The sequence below is a fragment of the Mesoplodon densirostris genome, chromosome 19, assembly GCF_025265405.1.
Source record: "Mesoplodon densirostris isolate mMesDen1 chromosome 19, mMesDen1 primary haplotype, whole genome shotgun sequence".
Lineage (NCBI taxonomy): Eukaryota > Metazoa > Chordata > Mammalia > Artiodactyla > Ziphiidae > Mesoplodon > Mesoplodon densirostris.
The window spans coordinates 61,165,548-61,187,580 of record NC_082679.1 but is presented as its reverse complement, the minus strand read 5'-3'; the positions used below and the strand labels follow the sequence as shown (position 1 = coordinate 61,187,580).

General features: G+C 47.9%; 1 protein-coding gene across 1 annotated transcript in view; it reads right to left on the bottom strand.

Moving 5' to 3' along the window:
* The window catches only part of CDH13 (cadherin 13), a 1,057,374-nt gene that overhangs the window by 93,984 nt on the left and 941,357 nt on the right, over positions 1–22,033 (bottom strand). Inside the window, exons 9-10 of the mRNA XM_060083563.1 lie at positions 17,911–18,093; positions 9,640–9,893 (exon numbers count right to left, since the gene is read on the bottom strand). Of these exons, the coding sequence (XP_059939546.1) occupies positions 9,640–9,893; positions 17,911–18,093 (437 nt within the window). The remainder of the gene's footprint in view (positions 1–9,639; positions 9,894–17,910; positions 18,094–22,033) is intronic.

The following is a 22,033-nucleotide window of genomic DNA, read 5'->3' as shown; positions in this document are numbered from 1 at the left end:
ACAAATGAACTTATCTATGAAACAAAAACAGACTCACAGACATAGAGAACAGACTTGTGGTTGCCAAGGGGGAAGGAGGGTGGGGGAGGGATGGATTGGGAGTTTTGGGTTAGCAGATGCAAACTATTATATACAGAATGGATAAACAATAAGGTCCTACTATATAGCACAGGGAATTATATTCAATATCCTGAGATAAACCATAATGGAAAAGAATATGAAAAAGAATGTATATGTATAACTGAAGCACTTTGCTGTACAGCAGAAATTGACACAACATTGTAAATCAACTACACTTCAACAAAATAATAAAAAAAAAAGGACCTCTGAGCCTCTAAGAATTTTCTCTGTCCATGGTGGCCTCCTCCCAAGCCATACCAAACATATTGAAATGTACTCACATTGCAAGTACATTTTTTTCCTGTAAAATTTTTGAGATAATTTTTATATCACTACTTTTGCTTTTGGAATTATTTGACTACTGGGAATATTTCACTAATAATCCCCTATGATTTCTCTAGAGCTGACTCAGACATTCTACAACGAGAGATCTACAAACAGTTGGCAAATGTAAAGACATTTTTGCAAATATTAAATTCAACCTGCCAGGCCATGGAAGCAAGCTAAATGTCCATCAACAGATGAATGGATAAAGAAGATGTGGCACATGTATACAATGGAATATTACTCAGCCATAAAAAGGAAAGAAATTGAGTTATTTGTAGTGAGGTGGATGGACCTAGAGTCTGTCATACAGAGTGAAGTAAGTCAGAAAGAGAAAAACAAATACCATATGTTAACGCATATATATGGAATCTAAAAAAGTGGTACTGATGAAGCTAGGGGCAGGGCAGGAATAAAGACGTAGATGTAGAGAATGGACTTGAGGGCACGGGGGGAAGGGGAAGCTGGGATGAAGTGAGAGAGTGGCACTGACATATATACACGACCAGATGGAAAATGGACGGCTAGTGGGAAGCAGCTGCATAGTACAGGGAGATCAGCTCGGTGCTTTGTGACCACCTAGAGGGGTGGGATAGGGAGGCTGGGAGGGAGGGGATATGGGGATATATGTATACATATAGCTGATTCACTTTGTTGTACAGCAGAAACTAACACAACACTGTAAAGCAATTATACTCCAATAAAGATGTGAAAAAAAAAATTCAACCTGCTAAAGTCATGGTGCTGTGGACACTCGATCTTATTAACTTCAATGTTGCTGTTTTCTTTTCAAACTTTGGAGGTGATAGATTATATGTTCACGTCCTTGACATTTTTGTAGGCTCCTGGAAAGTTTGAAGGTCTTGGTGCTGGGCCTTAGTGCTTAATTAATTAAATGGTACTGATGAGGCCCTTGTGTTTTACCAGGGATGGATATAAACATGATCGTTACCCTCACAGAGCCCGAGGTTCAGTGGAAGATGGACAATTAGGTCAGGAATCACAGTAAAGCACGACGAACATTACACCAGACATTCAGAAAGCCCTTTGGAGTGCAGTCTGAAGGTCAGGGTAGCCGACCTGCAGAGACGATGTCTAAACTAACATCAGAAGGACATACAGCTGTGGACGAGGCGGTGGCGCGGAAAGCCCCAGGAGTTCACCTCATTTGCGTGTTTTCTTTCCATAAACCGAGGTTCAGAGAGGTTACGTTTTCCTCATCAGCAAAGAGGCAGACTCATGGTTGTGAGAGTTAAATAAGACTTTGGCGACAGTGCTTTTGGTAAACTTTTATATAAAAATGTTAGGCATCTTAGTCACAGTACCAGCAAAATACATGTGTCCAGGGGTATCGTGGCAATCTTTGCCTAGTTTAGTCCTGTGCCCAATTCCCAGGAGGCAGAGACCAGCTCAAAGGCATGGGGATAGTGGCACTTCTGGGGAATTCAGGAATTTGTTGATAAGCGAGACCATAATGATGCTTGGAAATAAGTAATTTCTGTTGCTTGGCGTTTTCTCCCCAGCTGGAGACCACTGGTTCTTACTTCCCAAGGAAGCAATTTCTTTCTCTCCTTCCTTCCTTTTCCTCTCTCCCTCCCTCCCTCCCTCCCTCTTCCTTCTTTCCGGGGGCATCATCATTTGCAACAAAGCTCTTGCTCTTATGACTATAAGCTCCCCGGAGGCTGTAGGCAGAGATCATTCTCACAAGTGAAAAGACAGGACCCAACAGTGTTAGGCCCATAGTAGCCTCTAAATAAATGCCAGTACATGAATTCAATAAAGGAATGAATGGAAAACTATAATGCTTGTGCTTTTTTCAAGCAGCTGTCTTTGGCAACACAATTATCTGTTATTTTTATTGTGTAAAAATCTAATTTCATGGCATGTATTCATCTTTTAAAATTTACCCTGTAGTTTTTTATTACACAGAAAGGTTCAATCCCCCAAAGGTGTTCATGGCAGAAACTTCTAGTTACCTCACAATACCCACTCTTACTTTCTTCCTTAGTAAAGAATCCCAGTTTTAAAAGTTGGTTGCTATCCAGCTAAATGACCATACTTCCTAGTATTTCTTTTTTTTTTTTTTTTTTTTTTGCGGTATGCGGGCCTCTCACTGTTGTGGCCTCCCCCGTTGCGGAGCACAGGCTCCGGACGCGCAGGCTCCGGACGCGCAGGCTCAGCGGCCATGGCTCACGGGCCCAGCCGCTCCGCGGCATATGGGATCCTCCCAGACCGGGGCACGAACCCGTATCCCCTGCATCGGCAGGCGGACTCTCAACCACTTGCGCCACCAGGGAGGCCCCCTAGTATTTCTTACAGCTAGGTTTTGGCCATGTGACTAATTTTGGCCAATCAGATTTAAATAGAAATGTGATCGACTTTCACTAAGACTCCTTAAAATATAAGAGACTCCCTTCTTCTTTCCCTCTCTCCCAAACTACTGTCTGGAATGCAGATGTGAAGGCTGAAGCACTAGCAACCATAATAATTGTCCATGAGGAAGAGGGTGCCAGTCTCGAGGTGACTGAATGGTGAGCAGGAAGGAGCCTGGGCCCCTGACAGTTCTGTGGAATTTCCATCCTAGCCCTGGACTGCCATAGCCGCTCTACACTTATTTTATGAGGGGGAAAAAAACCCCACTTCTATCTTCTCTGAGCCACCATCATTCTGAATTTTCCTTTGATACTGAGCCAAACTTAATCCTCACAGATACAGTGCTGCTAGATGCACACTTGCGGGGTTCCCTGGATGAATGATTCTTTCCCCCCAAAATGTTGAGGGGTAATGGGTAATTTCACATGGGTGGGGACAGTATTTTTCCTCAACACGTATCTTATGTATTCAGTGTGTGGGCAGAAGTCTCTGCAGCAGAGTTGTTTACTACAGACCCTGGATAAGATGAGTTCTGTCTGAAAAATGTTTGGAATAGGAATTGCTACTTGGTTGCCTCAATAGAAATCCCCGGATTGGTCAGAGAATGAAATGAGTCCTCTCAGACCATTCAAAATGACTGAGCTGCCGGCTGCATCCCCAGAGTAACCAAAGCAACAGATCTGATGCAACAGTGAGTCCTGCTTCTCATTTCACTGTTAGAGAATGTTGGGTAAATACAGTCATTTTCATTTTAGCATAATTAGCGTTGAGTTGCTCTTTCTGACAATAATTAGCCAACAACTTCAGGTGCACGAGTCCACTCCTCACTGGAGACACTGAACTGTCATCGAGAAATGCCAGATTCCTGTCTCGTGTACACGGAGGAAGGCTCCACCCTGAAAGCTGACGCCTGTCTCATTGTCACTGCAGGTTGAGAGGACAGGGTGTGGGAACCAGCTCTGGTTTACAACACGTCAATGTTCACATGACCTTGGAGCACAGAAACTTTCTAACCATCAATTCAAATAATAAGGGAAAACAGAAATGTGATTGCCTAGGTAAAGACACAAAGAAGTCTTCATATGACAAAAAGCATTAACAACATCAACACATTTGCAAAATATTTTCAGAAAATTCTTCAGAAAATTAATGATGCATTAAACAATTTAGCTACAAGCATGTCCACTGACCTTTTAAAATAATTTCACACAATTGGAAACAGTCTAAATAGCCAACAAGGGAATGAATAAATAAATAAGTATATTCTTGTAATAGCACTGTAGAGAGCATACTATTCATGAAAAATAGTGGCTATTTCTTGATATGGAAAGCTGTTCACCATATATTGGGAAGTAAAGATGACAGGTTCCAAAACAAAATGGGTGATGTGAGCCAATTTTGAAAATAAAAAAGGGAAATACTCGCACATGTGACTGGAGATACACCTAAGTTGTTAAAAGGGGATTTCCTTAGGTGGGAAGATTACAGATTTTTAAAATTATCTTCTTTATTCTCAACTGCCTTTTCAAAAGTTTCCTCCATGAACTATCTTAACTTTATAATAAGGATAAGAAGATACAAGTCATTAAAAAGAAGAATTTCATCTGTCACTAGCCCACCGCTGTCCATTTTGATTTGGCTAAGCACAATGCAATGGGCTTTTAAACAAGTTTTAATAACTCAGGCTTTTTAGTGAGAATATTCACTCTGATGCCTGGACACCTCCTGTCTTTAGAGTTACCGGCTTCTCAGAGATCAAGACGCCTTTCACTGATTTTAACATTCCCTGGTGAGATAAAAGAGGGCATCACAGTGGCAGCGGCAGAATCACTGTGCCTGAGACGGGCTTTCCATCACAGAAGACAGGACCAGGAAAGAGTTAGAATTAAGGTCCTAAGCTTTATGGGGGCTGGGAGTGGGGAGGAGTTTCCTGTTTTGACAAGGGAAGGAGGCTGCCCTCAGGGAGGAGGTCAAAGTGCCTGTCAACTTGGGGGCAGGACGTGAATCAGGCTGCTTGGGGTGGAGCATCTCCTGTAGTGCTAAGATGCCTTGAGGGCCTGGATAGACATCTGAGAGGAGACGGGGTTATTGGAGCTGAGGCACAGAGAGTGTTGGAGTGAGATACTGATAGAGATAGAAATGCGGGGAGGGGGAGAGACAGAGACAGAGCCGGAGAGAAAGAAGAGGAGGAGGAGGGGGGAGGAAGCAGATGGAGGAAAAGGGGAAAAAGGAGGAGGAAAGAGAAGAGAGGAGAGAGAAGAACGGGAGGAAGGAAGGTGCAGAGAATCAGAGAAGAGGAGGCCGTGAGACAAGAGCGGAAGATGGACCTGGGGGGGGGGGGATGCAGATAGAGACGGTGATGGGGCGGGAGGAAGGGCAGAGGGAGACACAGAGCGAGACAAGGAAGAAACGTACAGAGCAAAGGAGAGACCCAGAGTAATCGGCACAGAGGGGGACAAAGAGAGAACGACAACGTGGACACAGAGAGTCACACACACAGACAGGGACACCCGCATAACCTGCACAACTGCAGAGCCCAGCGCCGAGCTATTGCCGGGAGTCAAGACGGGGGCAGATGGCGCTGGCAGCATCTTTGTGCATGTGCCTTTATCAGCTGAACTCAGAGCTCTCCTTGAGATAAAAATAGGAGTTCTCAGTTCCTCCCTCTTCCAATGCCTGCTCCCCAAAGAATCATTAAGACAACACCACCACCACCACTCACAAGGTCATCGTGTCTTTGTGAGAGTTCTGGGGAGCCACGTGCGGTTTATTAGAAAACCAGGTCCCGGCCCGGCCCCTCCCCTCAGCCCTGCACAGCCTCTGCACACACAGCCCATCGGGGACAGTGCTTCTCGTGTACAGGATCAAAGGCTGCAGATAATTAATGAGTCTTTTCTCCCTGAAGAGCTCCCGTGACAATAGCTCAACGTGTCAGGGATGTTATTCCTGCCTTTGATGGGCTCAGAACCAGCACCAGGAGAGGAAGGGCGGAGGGGAGGGGCGGGGAGAGGGGAGGGGCGGAGGGAGATCCCGTCAGTGCCAGGCTGAGAGAGGGCCACTTCTGGGCAACTGGGATCCCAGCAGGAAGGAATGTGTCCGAGGACTCAGGCCAGAGAGAGAAATGTGCATCTCACACACATACATGCACGCGCACATACATACATACACACGCATTTATTTTGCTTCAATGATGGAAAAGTGATTTGTCCAGACACTGCTCAGCCAGACCCATTTGTAAATGTTACAGCTCTTAGGCAAACGGCCACAGAAACACCGCAGCTATATTTTCTGAGGGGACTCGTGACATTGAAATTGGTCAACAGTGGCTCTCCGTGGTCCCTGATGACTCAGCATCCATTCCCACCTTCTGGGAAGAGCCTTCTGTATTCCTTTGGGAAACCACCACCCCAGTTCATTATGGTTGGATGCTGGGTCCACGGTGGGCCCACGCACCAGGACTAGCCCCGGGCACATCCCAGCCTCCTGCCATTCTGGGTCAGAGACAGGTGTGTGTCCAAGTTGGCTCAGTGAGACGCAAACCTGGCCCTTGGGCAAGTATTGATACTACTGGTTAGGAAGGATCTCTTTCTGCTGGTAGGACTGGCACTGCTGGAGGCCTTGACCCTCTACAGCCATACAGATATGGCTGAGGATGACGCCAACCCAGGCAAGTGCAGAGCCAGGAGGCGGGGAGAGGATATGTTCTGAGCCCCGGAATTCTCACGCTGGATGTCCTTGTCCCCATTTTCAGTTTTGTGGGCCAGTACATGCATTTTTGGCAAAAGTCAGTCTGAGATGGGTCCTGGCCACTTGTGACTGAGGGTCACAGCTGTAATGAGCAAGTGTAGAAACAGGAAGCTCTGCAGAGCTTTCTACGCTCCTGCTTTTTACCGCCAAGTCTCACGTCTAGTAATTTACAAATTGCTTTCTCTGATCTCCTTTTCTCACAGTGGGCTCCACCCGAGATGGAATGGAGGACCACTGGAACCCAGCTCCAGTAGCCGGTCTGTGTTCTCCATGGCTCAGATCCTGGCCTTGGGGCCCCTCAATGTCTCGGCTCTTGCCAGTCACATGCTCCCTCTCCAGGCTCCTGTCTCCTGACTCAGTTTGCCGGGGCTGCTATCCATGGCCTCTTGCCACGCTCCAAGCACCACACTCTATTTGCCAGACGGGATTTCCTTCCTCCTTCTCAATCGGCTGCCTGCCGTGGGGGTGAAGAGGGGCAGCCACATCTGGGAACATCATCTCTCTTGCCTGTCAAGATGCCCTGAGTCGCGGGTGCATGGCTCCAGCTCAGGGAAAGTGGACTCGCCCCTGGGCATGTGACCCGTGAGCCGAATGACACGAGAGTGTACAGTGGCTGGAGACAGGTCACTCTCCCTGTGAGGTCTTGCAGTGCCAGCCCGTCAGGTCCCATTACCTAGAGACTCAACAATGCCCAAGTTCCTGTGCAACCTTGGCCCAGTTCTAAACATATTCTTCAATTCTGTAAACTACTCAACATCACTAATCATCAGAGGAATGCAAATCAAAACCACAATGAGATACTATCTCACACCTGTCAGGATGGCCATCATCAGAAAGACCGCAAGTAATACATTCTTAAGAGGATGTGGAAAAAAGGGAACCTTTGTACACTGTTAGTGGGAATATAAATTGGTACAGCCACTATGGAGAACAGTGTGGAGTTCCTCAAAAAAATAAAAATAGAACCATTATAGGATCCAGCAATTCCACTCCTGGGCATATATCCAAAAAAAAAGAAAACACTAATTTGAAAAGATACATGCACCCCAATGTTCATAGCAGCACTATTTACAATAGCCAAGATATGGAAGCAACTTAAGTGCCCATCAACAGATGAACAAATAAAGAAGATGTTTTATATATATATATATATATATATATATATATATATATATATATATACACACACACACACACATATATATATATATATATATATATGATGGAATATTACTCAGCCATAAAAAAGAATGAAAACCTACCCTTTACAACAACATAGATGGACCTAGAGAGCATTATGCTTAGTGAAATTAGAGAAAACAAATACTCTGTTATCTCTTACATGTGGAATCTGAAAAAAAGAAAACAAACAGATGTATATAAGAAACAGAAAGAGACTCATAGGTATAGAGAAAAAACTAGTGGTTACCAGTGGGGAAAAATTTTATAAACTGTGTGTAGAATCTTGCAGCAAATTCTCCCTTTTGCCTAAGTCAGCCAGAGCTGGTCTTAAACAAAGAACGCCGAGAGACCCACCTCTTCCACTGTCTTTCCCACCTTAGTAGGACCTCTATTCCCAGATCCCGACACCTGCCTCAGCCCCTCCCCATCACATTAACACTGTCATGTCTGGCAGCATCCCAAGTTACCCAACAAAGGCACAGTCCCAGGCTTCGCAACATCAGCCCCATTTAAATCCATTTCCTACCCACCCTGGAGTCACCCCTTTGTGCAAGTGCAAATCAACAGTTAAGCTCCCCTAAAGACATCCTAAATTTATACAACTACCTTACAGTCTGTTAAGCTACAGGTTTCCCGATCTAAGTACTTAAGGAAAGCTTTCTCTTTGATGTTTAAATTGTATGTTTCCTTTGCCAGATACTGAGCAGGAAAAGGGAAAAAAAAGGAGAAAAGGAAAAAAAAGAATGGCTACTTCAGATTTACATTATTACAGGATTTGGTATTATTTTGTACTTTTATCTAGTTTGTCTAGCATTTCAGAAAGTTTTGTTGTAAAAATAAATCCCCTTTTGGGGGTTTGGGGGTTGGAAAATAACTTCTGCCGGCTTGCTCCACGGTCCTGTGGCTGACGTGGAGATAGTGGCACCTTTTCAGGTGTTTCAAATCAGGAAACTAAGACATGTTTATTTGAAGCGCGTCTAATACTTGGTTATTGGTACCTCATATGAAAAGATTAGATTTTGGAAGAGGAAGATCAATTACTTTCTTTAGCGGAGACAGGCGTGCATTTGGACCTGCGTGTCAATGTGTTTACTGTGAAACGTCGCACCAGTGAGGGCATCTCATCTCCACTATCTTGAGATGCACTGTGGATAATGATCATTTAATTAAATCTCATTATGAAAACCCCTTCTTCTGAAGTACTGGACAGAGCTTAAGAAATGAACACCGAAAATTTGAACTTTTTTTTTGGTCTGCCAATCATCAGCGGAAAACCCAACCCTGATGGTCCATTTCTAAGCACCAGGCAATGTCTACTCCTTTCCCTTCTGATAGTTCAGAGTCCAGAGCACTTAGCAGAGAGCATGGACTTTGCAGATTGTGCTGCAATGTTTGCATCCTAATTTCTTCCACTACTGGGCAGTGTAAGCTGGGCAGTCTTGAGCAAGTTACTGAACCTCTCTGAACTCCTAATACCCTTAACTGTACATGGAGTTAGCGTTTCTCATAAAGTTGTGGCAGCTGATAAAGTAGGTGTCTGAGATGCAAGGGGCCGTATGTGGCGGCTCCTTTCTTTGTCCCTTCCACACTGTGCTTGGCACCAGCAGACCCCTCTGGACACTTGAGCACACAGCCCTGGAGCCACTCTGCTCCCGGGCTCGTCTACTGCCAGGAATCAGGGGCAGGGGCAACATCCACAACTAGTGAGCCTGGTCCCCCGGTGCCACCAGCCGCCAGCTCTTCATTATGACACAAACTTCCTGCTCACCCAGATCATTAACACGTTTAATTTAATGGTGGTTTGTTCCTGACAACCCAGACCCTGCAACCAGAAAAGAAAAGCCACTGCTGCCGGCCTCCCTCCCGTCTCAGGTTACCCAGCCGCCCACTCACCTGATGGTCTGATGCTGCAGGGAATCAGGGTCTGTGGCATTCACCGTCAACAGCACGCTGCCCACGGAGATGTGCTCTTGCTTGGTCACCATCATGGGGTCCGGGTGGAAAACCGGACCCTCATTGACATCCAGGACGGTGATGTGGACTGTTGCTGTGGAGCTGGGGCCGTAGGTGACGTCGGGCACCAGCGGGTCCTCGTTTTCCACTTTGATCAGCAGGGTGTGAAAGGCAGAAATCTCATAGTCCAGAGGCTGAAAGGCAGAGAGAAGGGCTCAGCACGCGGGTCTGCCACAAAGGGCAGGCGCTTTTGCACGAAGGCCTCTGACAGTCCCTGAGCCGTGTGGACGCTCAGGGGTGGATCCAGGTTTTGTGGGCTAAGAAGCTTGATGTAATTTGGGGTCCTCTTTAAGAAAAAGAGTATGAAACATACAGATACCAAATTAGGTATGGAAGTTGTTCCTTTTTTCAGATTGAGAAATAACTTACAACAATTACATGAGTCCCAGAGACCTGGATCCCTTGTTGTGAGGTCTCTTCAGGTGACTCCCTGGCAGCACCGGTAGCCTGTGACCTCACAACTCCGGCACTCATGGGGGCTCCAGGGGGTGCGCATTCTTCCAGTAGGGTGTCATGTAGAGAAGAGGATCCAGGAGGCTGACACACAAGGGGTTAAGCTGCATGGCCCTTCCCCACCTGAGAGCACTGGAAAACACGGTGGGGGGGCATTTTTATTTGTCCCCATGACTCGGCAGCTCTGTGGCCATTTTCTGGGCAGGGGACAGTGATGCCAGATACATGGCCATGCCTGGGACAGTCCCACATACGGCAGACTGTCCTACCAATGAGCAACCCTGCTGAGGCCCTTTCCAGGTGATTCTGTAAAGGGGCTGAGGGTAACCGCCTCCCTTGCTGCTGTGTAGACTGAATCAGAGGATATTAAGGAAACCCCATTGTAGACATTATTAATATGGTGCCCTGTCCCTTACAGAATGTCATGGACGACATTCACTAGGTCACTTTCTTTCTAAACCAGGAGATGCAGTGATGGTGACATTTCCTGTCGATGGGGGTGTGTGTGAGGAGACATTTAGGTGAGATAAGGACACACTTCTTATTTCAAGCTATTTTCCTAATGTTTCCTGGGAAAACAAGTAGCTAACTCATCAGACCCAGGACATAATGGATATTCTTGCTGGGAGGACGAGACTAAAGTGAGTACAGGGAGGTGATTCACATTCAACCAGAAGGAAGGAAATGGCAGCACACGTCGTAAGGGATCTGGGAATGTGGCATCAGAGGTGAGAATGGCGAAGCTGGGGAAAGAGCTCTACGGGTGCAGGGGGTAGAATCTGGAATTGGGCAGGTTTAGTTGGGAGAGCTTTAGGCAAAATTATATTATCTCTCATAATAATTACAGCTAACACGCACGCCCTGCACTCCACACCTGTGAAAGTGCACCCGCACAAACACACATGCATATATATATGCACAGGCACACACATACACACACAGGAAGTACTGACCCTGGAAGTGCTTCCGGCTGTAATAGGACCACCCCTCCCGCTCTCACCTAGAGCAACTCCCAACAGGGTCAGTATTAAGATTTTAAGAGCTGCCGGATATCAAGCTGTTGGTACCTAGGAGCTGCCCAGTTATACTGTGGTTCCATCCCTGGAACACAAGAATAATTTACCACTTCATCCTCCTTTCTAGCAACAGATCTCTGTCCTTCCCAAGTCAAGCCCCAAATCTGCAACCCCAGTGAAATAAATTCCAAACATGGGCCAGGGAGCTGCCCTGCTTGGAAAGCAGAGTTATTCATCCTAATTAGGACACTGAAGAGGACTGGAGCCTTGGGCTTGCTGGGTAGTGACAGTCTGCCGGGCAGCATCCTGAGCAGGATGGACACACAGAGCGTCCACCTCTCCTGAGAACCTTCTCGACCGCACCCCAGCACGGGCAGACCCAGCCAGGCAACCCGAGGCCCGAGGATTTCTTTTATATCAGCTCCCAGGAACACACCATCTTCCTGGAAATAAAGTTAAGGATAGCATGCTGAGACTATGAAATCCTGAATCTAGCCCAACTGGATTTTCTACCATGATGCAAACGCCAGCAGGGTGAGGTTTTATTGAGCTTCTTAGCTCTGCAGGGCTCTTCACAGGCAGCAGATTCGAGGCCAGCAGCGTGAGCGGCAGCAGCAGGAGAGAGTGGCGCGGCCCGGGGCAGAGGAGGAGGATCAGGGTCCCGACAGGAACGGGAATCTTACCATTTGTCTCCTAAGGCTGTGGTGACAAAGCACTAGGTGGCTTAATACAAAGCTTAATACAAAGAAATGAACTGTCTCACAGTCCTGGAGCTTAGAAGTCCAAAATCAAGATGTTGGCGGGGCCATGTTCTCTCTGAAAGCTCTAGGGGAGCCCTCCCTGCCTCTCCCAGCATCGGGCGTTCCCTGGCTAGCAGCGCATGAGTCTGACCCCTGTCTCCATCATCACCTGGCCTTCTCCCTGTGTGTCTCTGTCTTCACATGGCTGCCTCCTCATAAGAACACCAGTCATCTTGGATTGGGGGCCTATCCTACTCTATTATGCCCTCATCTTAACTAATTACACCTGCAGTGGTCCTGTTTCCAAATAAGCCCACATTCACAGGTTCTGGGGGTTATGACTTTAATGTCTTTTTGGGGGGAGGCACAATTTACCCCGTAACAGTGGGGTACTCACAGCTCCCCCCATTCACACATATGTCTTATAATATATTTACATATTATGTATAAATATACATACAATAGGGCCTCCCTGGTGGCGCAGTGGTTGAGAGTCCGCCTGCCGATGCAGGGGATACGGGTTCGTGCCCCGGTCTGGGAGGATCCCATATGCCGCGGAGCGGCTGGGCCCGTGAGCCATGGCCGCTGGGCCTGCGCATCCGGAGCCTGCGCATCCGGAGCCTGTGCTCCGCAACGGGGGAGGCCACAACAGTGAGAGGCCCGCATACCACAAAAAAAAAAAAAAAAAAAAAAAAATATACATACAATATTTGATCTGCATCACAACCCCTCATTACTTTTCGTGACATAATCCATCTCTCATTGTGCACCTACTGTGTGCTAGGAGGGCCCCGTGTGCATCATCTCACCTAATCCTCACCTTACCCTCATAACAGTAGGTGATTTTAGACCCTTTTTACAGATGAGGAAACAGGTTCAGAGAGGTTAAGTAACTTGGTCAAAGTCACACAGCTAACAAGTAGCACAGAGCCGAGATGCGATACAGGGAGTCTGATGAGAGAGTCCGAGCTGATAACAATAAACTGCTTTTGGTACAGGGTGGTATTTCCACAAGTAATGCTGATGGGGACTCAGCCCTCTGTCTTGCCTTGGGCCACTTCATTCATACCAGGAAGCAATGCAGCTTAGTAGCAGAAAGCGCTATTTGCTCCCAGAGCCAGAGGGGAGGGGATCAAGTCCTGGCCATAAGAACTCTAATGAATACTACTGGACCACAGGCACATCACTGCATCTCCTGGAGCCTCAGCTTTCTCATCAGTAAAGTCCTAGTACGAAGGATTGTAGTAATATCAGAGGAGATGATGCTGCTGGGTGTTTCACACAGCAGCTGGCCTGGAGTCGGATATAATAACAAGAGGCTGTTAAGACAGTGAGGAAGAGGAATATGGAGTAGAAATAGCTGGAAGAGCCACTGCCCTCCTGCCTTGCCTCTTCAGGTATGTTCGAGGCTGACATTCCTCAGCAGAATGCTGGCTTCTGAGGAAAGCAGATGTGAGCAGTGGCACAGAGAGAGGGAAGGAGAGAGAGAGAGAGAGTCCAGCCTTTTCCCAAGAGGAGGACCTCTGCAGTGCTTACTTCTGTTTGCACAAAGCTGGGTGCAATGACACCAGTGGGGCGATGCCCAGGGCCAGTCTACCAGGAGCTGATGAAACGTGGGTCTCTGCTCCCACCCTTTCCGAGGCCTGCCCTGGGTCATGCTGCATTAAGAAGCCCTCCGTTGTCTCGGGCCTATGACCAGATTAACGTGATTTGTCTGGTGTGCGGTCTCTGTGTCAGGGACGGGAGGAAATTGAAAACACTTCCAATAAAGTTACAGAGATGCAATTTAACTAATATTTCATCAAGTGTCAAAGGAGGGTGTGGACCACTGTTCTGGAGGATTTCAAGGCTGGAAAAGCTGGCTCTCATGGGAAGGGTAAAGAATCTGGGGTTTGTTGTCCAGAGGAGGGAGGCTTTGGAAGTGATCCGACAGTAAGTTTTAAGCCTGTGACAGGTTTGGGGATGAATGGGATCAACTGGGGAATGAATGGGATCAATGCTTCCTTCTCCTCTGAGGACAAAAGAGAGAAGAGACTTAAAATGCAGGGTGGATTATATTCAGCTGAAAGAGTAACTCTTTGACAGTTTGAAATAGGTTCACAACAGCAACTAAGGGTGTTCCTGACTAGAAGGTTTTTTTTTTTAAATTAGTTTCTGCTTTATAACAAAGTGAATCAGTCATACATATACATATGTTCCCACATCCTTTCCCTCATGCATCTCCCTCCCTCCCACCCTCCCCATCCCACCCCTCCAGGCGGTCACAAAGCACCGAGCTGATCTCCCTCTGCTATGCGGCTGCTTCCCACTAGCTATCTACCTTACGTTTGGTAGTGTATATATGTCCACGCCTCTCTTTCGCTTTGTCACAGCTTACCCTTCCCCCTCCCCATATCCTCAAGTCCATTCTCAAGTAGGTCTGTGTCTTTATTCCCGTTTTACCCCTAGGTTCTTCATGACATTTTTTTATAAAAATTCCATATATATGTGTTAGCATACGGTATTTGTCTTTCTCTTTCTGACTTACTTCACTCTGTATGACAGACTCTAGGTCTATCCACCTCTTTAAAGAGGACACGGCTACTCATTTGGCAGAACTGTTAGGATTCGGTCCTGTGGGGAGGAAGGACTCCCCCAGAAACCACACAGTCCTGAGACCTCCTCTAGTTCTCCCGTATGCCGACTGCTAACTGGATAGGGCGGAGCTGCTTGTGGTTGGGCTGCAGCATGGCCATGTCCCCCCACCTCTCACTGCAGAGGCCCTAGAGGAAAGATTCAGACTTTCCAGCCTTCCTTGCAGCTGAGGGTGGGCACGTGTCATCCGGTCAGTGACACATCATTGGAAATTGTCTGGAGGACCCATGGAAAAGACATTTGTTCCCCTAATGAGAAGAGAGGGGCCCATGAGGGCACACATACTCTCTCTCACTTGCCTGGCTGCCTCCTTGCTTCCTGCCTTGGAACACAGCAGCAGGAAGGCGTGATGCCTGGGGCTCTGACAGCCATTTTATGTCCATGAGGAAAACATCAGAAACATCTGTGGTGCCACCTGCTGGCTCTCTGACACCTTGAGCTGCCAGCCAATCCTAGATTGGCCTACCTTCATCTAGTTATGAAGATCATGAAATTCTCCTGACTATTTAAGCCACTATCAGCCTGGCATTTGGTTACATACAACTGAAAGCATTCCTAGTTAATGCACTGGGTTGCTAGCAAGGTGGAGAGCCCAGGGAGCATGGTCAGGCCAGCCTCCAGAAGGCTATCCTGGGGCTTTAACTCAGGTGCACTGAGAAGCAGAGAAAGCTCAAGGCCCTTTATACAAATTCATGTGGCAAGCAGCCAAAGAGGGGATGCCTCCATCCCAATTCTGAAGCAAAGGGAGTCCAGTTGCTAGTAAAATGGAGGCCCAGGGAGGGCCCCAAGGCTCTGTGGGCACCTCCTCCCCAGGAATTGCAGGCGCAAATTCCTTGTCCTACGGCAGTGCTCATCCACAAGGCTGTGCTCTCCTGGGGCAACTCTCCCTCCTATTCTGACCCTGCAGGTATGGGGCAGGCCCAGGAACCTGCATTTCAGTTAGCATTCCAGGTGACTCTTCTATATGCTAACATTTAAGACTCACAGCACTGTGGGCCAAAGGGGGCGTGTGGGGAGAGGAGGACACTCTTTTCCAGTCTAGCTTTGCTTGTATTTTATTTTCCTCAAGCTGTAGCAAACACAGGTTGGGAGAATGGTGCTCCCGCAGGGTTTATGTCAGGGATGTATATTTACCCAAGCTGTGTCTTCCAGCTGCAGGTTTGGAAAATTGCCTGATGCCTACTATAGATACAGGGCTAACCTTAGAGAACAGCCAGTGGCTATGTTTTATTTTTTTACAACTTTAACAGCTTTGAAACTATAGCACTGAATGTAGGAGGGCAGTGCCAGGATCTCCCGGGAGTCCTGGCAAGGGAAGAAGAACTAGGAAGACCCAGAGGCTGCTCTTTTCAGGGAGATGTTTGGGGCTCAGTTAAGACGAGGTTCCGAAAAGGACAGGGAGAAACCTAGACCCCTCATTCTCTGGAGAAAGCCGGAAACTTCTCTGAGATCTGCCATTCTCAGTGGCTCTGGGTTCTGCCCCCAGGGATGTTGTGGAACTTTGTTGGTGTGAACGTTTATATGGCCCTGCGGCTAGGCTGAATAATGACCCCACCCCCCAATATGTTCATGTTTGAATCCTTGGAACGTGTGTTACCTTACATGGCAAAAGGGACTTTGCAGATGTGATTAAGCTAAGGACCCTGAGCTGGGTAGAAGATTCTGGATTATCCAGGTGGGCCCAATGGAACCACAAAGGTCCTTAAAAGAGGGAGGCAGGTGGGCTTCCCTGGTGGCACAGTGGTTAAGAATCCGCCTGCCAGTGCAGGGGACATGGGTTCGAGCCCTGGTCTGGGAAGATCCCACATGCTGCGGAGCAACTAAGCCCGTGCACCACAACTACTGAGCCCGCATGCCTAGAGCCTGCGAGCCACAACTACTGAGCCCGTGTGCCACAACTACTGAAGCCTATGCGCCTAGAGCCTGTGCTCTGCAATAAGAGAAGCCACCGCAATGAGAAGCCCGCGCACCGCAACGAAGAGTTGCCCCCGCTCGCCGCAACTAGAGAAAGCCCGCGCGCAACAACGAAGACCCAATGCAGCCATAAATAAACAAACAAACAAATAATTAAATAAATAAAATTAAAGAACACTGCACACACAAAAAAGAGGGAGGCAGGAAAGTCAAAGTAGGTGTGACAATGGAAGCAGAGGGTCAAAGTCAGAGAGAGATAAGAAGATGCTGGGTTGCTGCTTTGAAGATACAGGAAGGGGCCATGAGCCAAGGAATGCATGCAGGCGACCTCCAGAAGCTGGAAAAGACGAGGAAATCAATTCTCCCCCGGAACCTCCAGAAGGAACCAGCCCCACCGACTGTAGCCCTGTGAAACTGATTTTGGACTTCTGGCCTCCAGAACTGTAAGAGACTAAATTTGCTTTGTTTGAAGCTCCCACGTCTGTGGTCATTTGTTATAGCAGCCCCAGGAAACGAACACAGGCACCATGTGCCAGTCACATATTAGCTTGTGAATCCTCACAACAACCTGGAGCGGTGGGTTGTACCATCATCCTCATATTACAGATGAGGAAACCGAGGCACAGAAAACAATTAAGCATCTTGGCCGACGGCGCACAGGGAGTATGTAACAACGTTCCTGCTTGGTCCACTAATACGATTACTATAAACACGACTGCTCCCTGCTTTTCAGGCAAATTGCTGCACCCACCAGAAAAGAAGCTGTGTTCCAACGGACGTTCTGGTCTGGCAGCAGCTCTCCCAGAACCTCCCAGATCCCTTCCTCCAGGACACGGGGACCACCAGCCTCGCATGCTCTGCTGCCATCCCCCTCCCTCCCACATTTCTGAGCCCTCCCGTTACATCACTGTCACTTTCCTTCTCGGTCCCCCTGTAGCAGAGAGAGGTCAGCTTGCTGGGCAGCAGTGCTCACAGGCGGTTTCACAGGGAGAAGCATCCTGTGTGTGTAACTATCTGCTGTGTTTGACAGTAACTGAAACTCTGCTAAGGAAGATTAAGAAGAACTGTAATAATGCACAGTCTGACCATGGATCTTTAGAAAACCTTCATAGGTCCCATTTTTGCATATCTTTGATAATTCATTATCAAGTGTATGGAGAATCTCATTTAAAAATTAAGTTTTTTTTTTTTTTTTTTAAGGTTACACAGAAGTTTAGGTTTTCCAGAACCTGTAGAACAACTTGGTTTTATAGCCATGAGGGTACAAGCAGGCCCCTAAGCTGAAGCCTTTTCCCATTTTAATTCCAGGAGGAGGAGACAGCGGCCGGTCTATCCTCGACCTGGGGCCCTGGGTGCTCGGGCGAGGAGGCAGGGGCAGTTGGAAGCACCCTTACTTTGACTACGGAGAGCATCCCCTCGTTGGTTTGCGGGTTGGTGTGGATCTCGAAGCTCTGCCCAGGGTTCCCGTTGATGATGGTGTAGGCGGCCCTCCACGCGCCTGTGGTAGGATCGTCCTTGTCCTCAACTGTCAAGTTGACAATAACTCCCACAGCTCCTTCCTCGACTGTGGCTTGAAACTGCAAACAAAGCAGACCATTACCGTCACTATTTTTGGAAAAAAAAAAAACAAACCATAGTGAAGACCATTGATGGCACTCTGACTATATGCCTGGTATTGGGCACATTACCCATACCATCTCGTTAAATAATAAAGACTAACATAACAGAGGAAGATCATGATGCTGTGTGTGCCAGCAGATGATATGCTTCAGGTTCTCTCAGCCTTATGTGGGGCCATGAGGCTGAATTCTCTCCTACAGGATGTGGGCAGAAGTGATGTTTGCTGCGGCTGGCCTGGGTTCACCTGGGCTGAGGGTTAAGAGAACAGCTGTGCCTCTTCTCTGGGCCCCTTTCCTTCTAGCTACCTGGATGCAGACAACCAGGAGACCCAAGGGGAAGGTGGAGCCACAAGAGGGAATGAGCTTGGGTACCTGAGTCACCACATGGAGGTGGGTGGGAGCCTGTCCTGAACTGCTGTTGAATGAGAAACAAACTTGTATTGAGTTTGAGCCTTTATGAATTTTTGTTTCCATTTGTTCTTGTAACCTTGTTACTGAATGCAAATCTGTATGCCCAATGCGCAGTGAGGCCAAACAATACCAAAACGTCAGAGTTTGGAGCAGAGAAAGGTTTACTGCAGGGCCAGGCAAGGAGATGTATGGCTCATGCCTTAAAAACCCTGAACTCCCCAAAAGTTTTCAGCGAAGCCCTTTTACAGGAAAGGTGAGGGAGGGGAATGGTTAGCTGTTGCAGACTTCTTGGTGTTGGATCCTTCGTTCCTGAGGTCAGGTCACCGTCGGGTCACGGTGTTCCTGTAAACCTCCACCAAAACAAACGTTACTCTCTGTTCTGACAAGTAAGGGCAAGGTCCCAAGGCTCAACTTTCGCCCTCTGAGGTCCAGGCCCTGGCTGAGAGGAGGGGGTCCCTGCGGGGTCCAGTTACCCTGCCCGGGAGCATTCGTCCAGCACCCAGGCTGGGTCCTCCCGCCAGTGCCCAGGCCCGGCTGGCAGCGCCCTCAGGGCCAGGTCCCCAGACCCTGCCCGGCCGTCATCACTGAGGGAGCCAGGCACCCATGACCCAGCCGGCCCTCAGGTGCCTCAGGCCACCCAAAGGTTCGGGCAGAGCAGGCCGGGTCCCATGGACCCAGGGACACCGCCGCCGCCATTAGGTAGCGGAGGAGGGGATGGGAGAGAAGTTCCCGCGGCCTCAAGGCCTAGACCCGGCCAGTGGGCGGCCATGGCAAGGGCTCTGGAGCTCTGCGGGACACAGCCGCCAGCCTGTCCTGGGGCCGCCCAGCTCACCCACCGCCTGAGGCCGGGGAGGGCCTGGAGGGCCCCAGGGAGAAGGCCGCCGTCCACATCTTACCTCTTGCCAGGAGGACCACCCTGGGCGGACCGTTGGCCGAGCGACCTCTAACTGCCACACTAAGTGTCTCTTGCTAACCCTCCCGTGCTTAAGGTCTCGCGGTAACGGTTGCGTGGTAACGGCTGTGCTCCCGCCCCGCCCCTATTACAGCCTCACCCACCCTAAACGACAAGGTAACCAGAAAATCACACCGCCATCGCTCATCTATGGAGGGACGGGGATTGGAACCCCAGTGTTTGACTCCAGAGCCTCTGCTCAATTGTAGCATCTTCCTTAGTGAAGGAAGACAATTTCATCCCTCCCACCCCTTGCCCACACCAAGCATGACTTTAAAAGGAAGGAAACATATTTTCTAAGGAAACATATAAATCAATTGTTTGGAGCTTTGTTGTATCTGTGTTTTTATTGTGACACATCTCAAATATTTGTTGCAAGTAGGTGTGGTGAAAAATAAATCAATAAATGAAAAATCAGCTTAGAGAATTTCATGAGCCATCATTAGTACATTGCTTTGAGCTGGAAGCATGAAGTATTGTTTTGGTGCTTACCTCTGTACACTACTGGTGAATAGTAATCTGTTTGCAAATATTTTATATACAAGTAATACCAATAAGCTGACAACAAGAAGAAGAAATATCCTGGAATTTCAATTAGTAGGAAAGAGAATCTAGAGACAGTAAGAGGATGTCAGAAAGCCCTTATGTTCAAAGACAAGTAATTTGAGAAATGAGGTTTCAAAAGCGGTGGCTGATTAATTGACTTACAAATCATTAATCACGAGCCATAATCTTGATGCCTTGGGGGAGACGGGATGGGGACGGGAACTAATTTGTCTATCACAACTCAGCAAACCTGGGTGAGCTGTTTCCCTTCCCTACAAGCGGTGCTGGGAAATTCCTAGAACATGCACACTGGATGGAAAGGAGCTGGAGTGAGGGGGAAGTGGAGGATACTGTCACACAGAAACAGCTCCACGAGACAATTATTTTGACTTGATTCCTCTGATTCTTGTTTAAGTTAGGCCTAACTTCTATCTTTCCCCCCTTATCACAAAAATTATGGAATTCCTGAGCTTGAAATCTAGACTGGTGGTTCCCAGCCCTGTTAGAATCTCCTGGAGGGCTTTTTTAAAACACTGTTTTTTTAAAAAAAAACCCTATTCCAATTCAGTCGGTCGGGGGTAAGGCGTGGGTTGCAGTGTTTTGTTGACCTGCCCAGATAATTCTAATATGTAGTTTGGATGGAGAAGCATGAGAATTCCAGGTCAAGAATGGCCAAAGTAAGGATGTGAGAGCCTGCCCTTGTGCATTGCAAGCCTGCCTGGGTCCCATGCTGAGGGGCCTGCAGTGCATGTGGGATCAGCAGGACGGAGAGCTGTGATCAGCTACTGCTGTCTGCCATGTGTCCAGGAGTGGACACACGTGCTATCCAATCCCACAGGTGGCAGATAAAGAAACAGGCACAGAGAAAGAAGGAAGGAAGAGGTTTGCCCGAAGTCCTTGAGTGAACCAAAGGTCAGATACAAATCTCCTGGACTCCAGTAACGTCTGCTTTCCACGAGTTCTATTACTCATGCCCACTCAAAGAGTCCCATTGCTTAGGCCAGTCCTCCACCCCCTGCTGTGGTCCAGAGCCAGAGGACTGATTCTCTGTCCCTCCTGATCACAGCAGACCTCAGCTCATAACCTGTCCCTGTGGCTGTTCTGACATCTGTACCTTGGGACACCAGGCAGACAATTCAGTGGGTTTGGGAGTGCTAAGACTAGAGGATGCTGGAAACCATCAGTCAGGTGCGAATGCCATTACATCCAGTCCACAGGTGAGGAGTCACTTTGTCAAGGCAGGTGAATGTCACATTGCTGAGAGGAAGACACTATAAGAACAGATCACGATTTGAGGAGGCTGGAGGCTCCACGTGTGTCTGTCTTGTTCAGGGCTTTCTCTCCACCCCTTGCATGACGCTGGGTGCACAGAAGGGACACAGTAGGTGTTTGCTGAGTGAATGAATGGTCTTAAAATAGGAAATGGGGCCTGGCATCAAAGGTGAGGGCTGAGAGGATATGTGAAGGGATGAAGCTATACAGGAGTGAGACTAAGAGAGACTGGCATGGTGATGGATGCCTGATTCTGCCACTTGCTTGGATGGTGCAGGGCAGGAGGGATGGGTTGACCTCCCTTGTTCTCCAGAACATCTCTAGCAGGGATGCCCTATGACTTTCGAAGACACTGGGTATGTTATGTTTGTTGGTCCCTCCTACCACATTTGATTTTCATAGGCTTTAAAAATTTCATTTTTTTCTCCCCTGATGTGAGGAAAAAAATTAAAATTTTATTTGACCCTAAAAAATTCGTGTTTTTTTTTTTTTTTTTTTTGCTGATTTTAGGAGTTTAGGCATGCACTTATGGCGCCTGGTCCCCAGTACACAGCACAGTGCTGGACACATGAAGATCTTCTGGATGGATGGATGAATTTGTAAAATTAATATTTAGGCCATGTATAGGTGAGAAAAGCCTGTGCAGTTTCTCCCATGACACCTTTTCATGACACCCACCAAGAGGCTGGTGCAGAATACCTTTTCAGTGTGTGGGCA